At 40.8% G+C, this 7,865-nt stretch overlaps 1 protein-coding gene across 1 annotated transcript in view; it reads left to right on the top strand.

Annotated features, from left to right (window-relative positions):
* The window catches only part of LOC103375321 (plexin-B2-like), a 37,526-nt gene extending 29,910 nt beyond the window's left edge, over nt 1–7,616 (top strand). Inside the window, exons 17-20 of the mRNA XM_008305565.1 lie at nt 514–578; nt 785–860; nt 1,656–1,730; nt 2,709–7,616. Coding sequence (XP_008303787.1) covers nt 514–578; nt 785–860; nt 1,656–1,730; nt 2,709–2,813 — 321 coding nt within the window. The 3' untranslated portion in view covers nt 2,814–7,616. The remainder of the gene's footprint in view (nt 1–513; nt 579–784; nt 861–1,655; nt 1,731–2,708) is intronic.
* Nucleotides 7,617–7,865: the final 249 nt, after the last annotated feature.

Raw genomic sequence — 7,865 nt, 5'->3', positions numbered from 1 at the left:
AGACACAAAATGTCTTGAAGTGTGCGCAAATTTACCACAAAGACAAAACGTCATCACAGAGATAGAAAACGGCCACAAACATACGCAAAATCAACTACAAATCGATGCAAAGGCGCTACAAAGAGACACAAAACAACCATGAAGAGATGCAAAATGACTACAAAGTGACGCTGAGAGACGAGACACAAAACAACCACGAATAAAAACTTTGATTTTAAAGTCAACAGGTTCACAGTCGGCGCTTCGGAGGAGATTCTGTCCATGTTTCCATTTTGTTCTCCGTCTGTTAATCTGTGGAGACGTCGACGTGTCTGAGGCTGATGGAAAACTTAATTACAAACTAAAGCTCGGACTGTTTGAGCTTCGCAGACGGACGATCATTTCCACAGCAGCAACGTCCACCAGGGGATTTCTCTCTCAGACGTCTTTGAAATGTTTTGGAAATGAAAGAAAGTGTTGAAAATCCAATCTGTTGCTGATTTCTTTTCTCTCTCTGCGTCTGTCTGTCTGCAGGAGTCTCCCAGCAACAAGCTTCTCTATGCAAAAGAGATTTCAACGTACAAGAAGATGGTGGACGAGTGAGTTTGTGACACCGAACGTACACAAAGTGATCAGATGTTTGGGTTTTTAAATCACATGTCTAGGAAACAGTCTCTTTTTAGCCAGTTTGCTGTGATTTAAAAGTCTGGAACATGATTTTATAGAAGACAAATATCAAACATCTTTATTAACTTTGATATAATTTGATGAATGAACCAATCGCATGTTTGTGTTGTTTCCACAGTTACTACAAGGGCATCAGACAGATGATTTCAGTCAGTGACCAGGACATGAACACACACCTCGCTGAGGTGTCCCGGGTACGAAACACCTTCTGTTGGACTCACCGGTTGTTGTGAAGTGATGGAGCAGCTACATGTGGAGCTGAACACGTTCTGGTTCCTGCTGATGTTCATGTTCATGTAGATTTACTACAATAAGGCCTTAAAGAAACCTTCAGTAACAAACAGCAGCAGGTTTCAGTTTATTATAGTTTATCACTGCCTAGTAAGGATGGATGGATGGATGTTAGATAAGTAGATGGATGGATGGATGGATGGATAAGTGGATGGATGGATGGATGGATGGATGGATGGATGGATGGATGGATGGATGGATGAATGAATGGATGATGGATGGATGGATGATGGATGGATGTTAGATAAGTGGATGGATGGATGGATGAATGGATGAATGGATGGATGTTAGATAAGTAGATGGATGAATGAATGAATGGATGGATGATGGATGGATGTTAGATAAGTGGATGGATGGATGGATGGATGGATGAATGAATGAATGAATGAAAGGATGATGGATGGATGGATCAACCGTTTGTTGAATTCTGATCATAGGCTAAAATCTGACAGACGGCCACACACCAGACTCAGTACAACCAGTAAAGGTTTTAACCAATGGAGGCTTTTTTAAAATGAAAATGATGTGACTGTCATAAATTACACTCACAACAAATAATAATAACAAACTCAGATGATCTGAAAAACTGTGGATCCAAACCTCTGAATACATTTCTCTGGACTTAAATCAGCTTCTGTCTGTCTGAGGAGAATGAAGCTGTTCTCATACGTGAACTATTTTCTGTTTGTCTTTAACAGCAACACACAGACAAGCTGAACACCCAGGTGGCCTTACATCAACTGTACCAGTACGCCAGCAAGTACTACGATGTGGTGAGTGTTGTTGTGATGCTTCACTCTGCTGTTGTGTGCTGTTGACTTTCTGCTTCTGTTTGTGTTGAGGAATGAACACAATGCCAGAGAAAAGAAAGAAGATTCTTATTGTTTCACCATCCTGGTGTCGTTTGTTTGTCAGTTTAGACAAATGCAGTTTTATTATTTTTGCTGTTTGCTGGTTTTGCCTGATAAAACTCTGCCAAGTTGACGAAGCAGCTCTCAATTATTCTCCAGCGTACGCGTTACTAACATTTCCTGCCTGCTTGTAGTGACTCACAGGATTCTTGGGGTGAATATATTGAACATTAGCTGGTAGCTGCTTCTTTTTAAACCATATATAAAAAGTGGACTCAGCTCTGGGTCTGAAAAGTGAAGCCAACACGGAAGAGACTTAAACCTGCCAGCAGGGGGCGACTCCTCCAGAGTTCGATTGTATAGAAGTCTATGAGAAAATAACTCTACTGCTCGTTTGATTTCTTACCCCGATGAACCTTTTCTTAATGAGTTTATGGTCTCAATCGCACGTTTCAAGCCTCCTTCAATACATCGTTGTGTTAATTTGATGGAGCTTCCAACTGTCTAATACCACAGCAACTGGAGGTCACTTAGACTACAGGCCGTTCATGTTGGCAAGCAGAGAGCATTGTGGGAGTTTAGCTGGTAAATGGGCACCATGACGAAGTCTTCCGCAACACCTATTGACCTCCGACTGTTGCACATGTGGTAAAATGAAGTCAGGATCAATCTAAATGATATTCTTACGTTCAAGGTCCCTACATTTGTAACCTAGATTAGTCAGGTATTGATTGATAATGCTGCATATATTCAGAATATTTATAAATTCATGACCCCTAAAGATCAGGCTAAGGTTGCCACCTAACCACGTCATGGTTTCTACGTCAAACCTTTAGTTCATGGTTTAAACAAAAAGCAAACTTCAATCCCAAACACTAAACTCTGCGTTGTCTTCTTCAGATCATCCAGTCGCTGGACGAGGACCCGGCAGCCCAGAACAAACAGCTCACCCTCCGCCTCCAACAGGTCGCCGCCGCCCTGGAGAACAAGGTCACCGACCTCTGACCCCTGACCTCGCGGAGGGGTCGAGGGGGAGGAGCTATCAAAACACAGGATGTTGTTTTCCATTTAAGGACTCACCGGAGGACGAGCTCGCGGACTCTGCCGAATGTTTAATTGTGTTAGGACTGAAGGAAGAGGCGCTGGTGGATCCACAGGACGGACTGAAGGGGGGATTCTGAACAAGCCAAGTGTTAAAACATGCTCCGGTATCTGCTGCACTTCTTTCCAACTTGGCGTCCCGAAACGAATAAACCAAGGAGGGGATGCAAAACCTGTAACACGGCTGCAGATGGGAGCTCTGTGAAATCAAAGTTATTTTTTTAAAGGTAGCTAGGACGTTGGGTTTGTGTTCTCCTTGGACCTTGTTGTTTCTGTGTTTGGCTTCTCTGCACCGCAAAATTTTTAATTTCACCACATGAGGACTGGAGGAAAAAAAAAAAAAACAGGTGCCACACGAGGAAGGAAGATTTAGTTTTGGGATATTTGAAGAACATAAGTAAGTGAGACGTTACCAAATGTTTTCTTTTTGGTACTCAGCCCTCCTGGATTGGAAGTACAGCTGCTCCAGGACCCTACGTGACCACTTTGTGAGTTTATGAACTGTGGATTTGGGTGAATCTGCCTCTTAATTCCTGATCCGAGGTCAGCTCTTTTCTGTGTCCGTACTAAATGTTAACCAGGAAATCTGACCTCCTGTGAGAACGAGTTCCATCCTGAGGCGTGAAAACGCTCGGATGAAATGCTCGAATAGAAATAATCAACCAATGAAAACCCACTACGGTACACACCACTGGCCAATCAGGGGCCTTTGTCTTTAACGGCAGAACTGTGGACGGCGATTTCAGGGTACGACGAGTTTAAGAAAAACCCAAAAAAATCAACGTAGATTTCTCTTGTGTCACGGCCAAATGTTGGTTTCCGTATCGATTTGCTGCAGTGTGTGTTTCTACGCTGATGATACTGTGCTGGTGACTCCAATCACAGCTGAGTTATTTCATTCTGTTCAGTTTATTTTTTTTCGTATGCAGGCTTCCAACAGAGGCTCTCCGTATGCTACATGAAATTTATCTTTTTATTGGACTGACACAGTGCCACTATTGTTTTTTAAGTGTTAATCAGGGTGGTCCACGTCATATCCCGCCAATACGTGTGTGCAAGTGTGTGTTCAGTAGTTATTGCCGCTCTGTCGCTACGCTAACAATCACGACTGCCTAATCATGTGATCTAAACCGCCAGACCTTTATTTTTAAGTGTGATTTTTCTTTTTTTCTTTTTTTTTTAATCATGTGTAATTTTACTTCTTTTGCAACACTCTCGCCGTACATAACGCTGCATCTGTTTTTCTGTTTTTCTGTTTAGCTGCGCACATACGAGGAGGTTAGTTCGGGGGTTTCAGAAGACAGGGTATCAACGGGTTCTTCACCAAGGCTTAAAGGAAAATCACTGAGTTTAAATATATTAAATCCACTTATCACGGGCTCCGTTTATCAGTTTGCTCGATTAAATTAAAGCAGCGCATATGTTTTAAAAGCAAAAAAAAAAACGTGAACGTCTCCTCGCAGTCGGTCGTCCTCCTACGTATCATGTGGAAGATTTAAACGGCACGTATACATAATATATGTTTCTTGTGTCATGACTGAATGGAGAGGCTGTAATTGAAATGCAGCGCGCCTCTTTGTGTTTAATGCGGCGCGGAAAGAGAAATTAATTCAGCTGCAGAACACAAAAACTAAATAAATTCTTGTTTTTCATTTAGCTGTGACACAATAATTGCTCCCATTAAAGGGTTTGATCTGTTTTTATTTTGGTATTTTTAATCTTCCTTATTATCCTGCATAAAAAATACCAGTTTTATTTTATTCCGTAGTGATATATTTTTGTGCAAATAGCGGACGTACACGTGCCTCCTGACTGCCACCTCCTTGGTTTTATAGGTTTGTTTCATGAATTCAGTTGGTTTTTGTGAACTGAAACCTGCACAAGTCACGTCTGGAAGAGTGTCAATAATGTCAATATGTCAATATCTCAAGATTTATTGGTGGGAGGAAAAAAACCTATAAAGCAGAGCGAGGGGAATACGTCTCCATCAACTGTTCATTTGGAGAAATATGGATGAAAATAACTGCTACACGTGTCGCCAAGCTCTCCGTCAATGAGTAAATTGTGGACCAAGTAAATTGAGTTTAAGTGCCGTTACACCGTTGAATATAAATGAACTCATTTATCTTCTCCTTTGCTTCATATTAATCACCGTCACCACCAAACCATGATGTATATCTGCGTTGTTCTTCGCCGCCCGAGTCCCGGACGACGTGCTTCATGTTGAGTTTATATCAAAGATTAGAATTTACAGTTTGAAGTTTTGTTTTTGTTTTTTAATTGCCTTTGAAACGGTTTCTTTAAATTCTGGAGCAATACGACGTGAAGGCCGCTGATGGAAACTGTGCAGAGGTTTGACAATAACGAGGCACCACAAAGATCCAGATACCAACGGTGACATGAATGCATCTCAGCTCGTTCTTTTTTTTCCTCAAGGCATGAATTAGTTCATAAACTCCACTGTGGTGCCAAAAAATCCTCCAAGAAACTCAACCTGAAGCCTGAAAACGAGAGGACCTGTGTGCTGAGTAATCTGGCAGAATGTAAAACTGTTGAAATGTGAAACGTTTTGCACCTCTGATGTTCAGATGTCAGATTTTTTTTTCTATTTTTTGCAAAATCTCTCCTGCTTTTCAAAGCAAACCGCCACGTTTGTGTCTCTAAATGTAGGTTGATTTTAAAATAGGACGTATTTCATGTGGAGAACGACGTTTTGCTCGCTGCATTTCTGTTGCGCCGCCAACACTTTGCTTCTTTCTGCCTTGTTTTCGCCACCAGCGAGTGCCTTAAAGAGTAGACGTGAAAGTAGAACGGGAAGGAAAAGCCAAAAAAATAAAAGGTGTCTAGAAGCACATGTACACGTTTGTAGTCGGTTTGCTGCACGTTTGTGATTTTTAACGGAAAACAGGAGCTTTCAAACAAGTATTTCAGACGGGGCAAAGTTCTAAAGTCAGCTTGCACAAAAAATACATATAATCCGTCATAGCATCACTGTTATGGACCATGTTGTTGTAGCTCATTTCCCAGAAATGATGGTAAAATCTCAAACTTTCCTCTGACATTAAAAGTGGAGTTTTATGTGTAACACAATTAAAATGAGACTCAACACAAATTATTTCTAATGTAGAATGATTCAAATTTACACCCATTTAAATCCCAGGTCTAACTGTTGCGTAGTTAGGTTGATGCTAGCTTGCTAATGTTAACTTCGTTGAGCTAATGTTAGCTTACGAGTATAGCGAGCGAAGAGTACGAAATTTGGAATCCAGTCGACATTTTGGGCCTGAAATTGAATAAATATTGTTTAATAATATTCTACATTTTGAAGATTTTAAAAGTACATTTTACTAAAATAACACAAATTACAAATTACTGAATGTTATGCCAGATAACTGTTGTGTAGCAAACTTGATGCTAGCTTGCTAACGCTAACGTCGTCAAGCAAAAGTTAGCTTGAAATGTTAACCTTGTTAAGCTTACATTAGCATGCAAAATGGTAACTTGGTGATGTTCAGTTTGTCAAGCTGACTTTAGTTTGCTAGTGTTCACTTTGTTAAGCTAACATCAGCTTGCTAAAGTTAATGTTGTAAAGCTGACATTAGCTTGTCAATGTTAACTTTGTAAAGCCCACATTAGCTTGCTAATGGTACCTTTATAAAGCTAATGTTAGCTTGCTACTGTTAGGTTTGTCAAGCTAATGTTATCAAGCTTATGTTCACATCATCAAGCTTATGTTAACTCTGTCAAGCTAGCGTTAGCTTCCTGGTACATGACCCATGTAAAGTGACGAGTAAATAAGATTGTGGACATTAATAATTGTGCACTTTTTAAAGATTTTACATGACATTTAATAAGATGACAGAACATACTTTAAATTATGCAACGTTATAACGATATAGTTTAACTAATCGAGTTACGCTGGTTGGTTAGCATCATCAGCTTCTCATTGTGAACGGTACCGACCCGCTAACACACATTTGTGCTTGTTTGCAAACAACAATAAACGACAAACCAACACTAACTAAAGACACAACAGACTTTGCGCTCTCTAAAACTGTCATTTTTGGAAGTTTTATGTGGTTGTGAATCGAAGACGGTGGAACATTTGTTGGACACGGTTGTGTTTGGTGTGTAAACCTGCAGCTCCACGACGTGCTGGTTGATGTTAGGACGACCTGCGTATGTGATCTTTGATGAAGTGGTTTCCAGACTGGAAACGGTACAGAACAATGTTGTGTTGACTGGATGAAGGATCAGAACTGAGCCTTCGCTGTAAGTAGATTTATTCGTGTGGTATTTGAGGATCTGTGTGTTTTTATGATGTAAAACTGACGCGTATTTGAGAAACATTGTGTTATGAGGCTCACGTAAACAGCCGCTCTGAGAGTTTCTGAATGTTCTAGAAAATCGCCCGCTGGTACCGACGCGCCTACCAGCATCACAGTATGTGTTTCTACCATTGTATAACAGTTTGTACATCCAATACGACTTCCCCATTGTTTATTCTTGTAACACGGTTGTAGGAAACAAACGGTTTGAGCGGACCGGACCGAGTGTAGACTTTGAAATGGACACAAACGGCGCAACCAGTAAACCAGAGCTGGTCTGGACCGAAGCCCAAATCGGTGACTCTTCTGAGGAGAAGTGGGCCAAAAATCCAGATCTAGGAAGTCCAAATATCCAATAAAAGATGTTTATACGAACAAAGAGTCTCCTGTGCTGTTTCATTTCGCTTCAGGTGGTGATGAATGAACCCGTCACGTCTGTACGGAGGCCTCAGAAGAAGGAAATGTGAATAAATCCATTTATCTACACTTACAGGAACTTTATAGGGAAACACGACAACCCTCGTTTGAAAAATTAGCTTCTTTTTTTTTTCATTTTCACGGGCCAGTTATTAATAATTTGGCTTTTTCTAGAGCTCAGCATTTTATTGCTCAGCCCATGAGTTAATTT

Source organism: Stegastes partitus, unplaced genomic scaffold (assembly GCF_000690725.1).
Source record: "Stegastes partitus isolate 25-593 unplaced genomic scaffold, Stegastes_partitus-1.0.2 Scaffold2549, whole genome shotgun sequence".
Lineage (NCBI taxonomy): Eukaryota > Metazoa > Chordata > Actinopteri > Pomacentridae > Stegastes > Stegastes partitus.
Note: the sequence above shows the minus strand (reverse complement) of the source record. Positions and strands in the feature narration are given on the sequence as shown.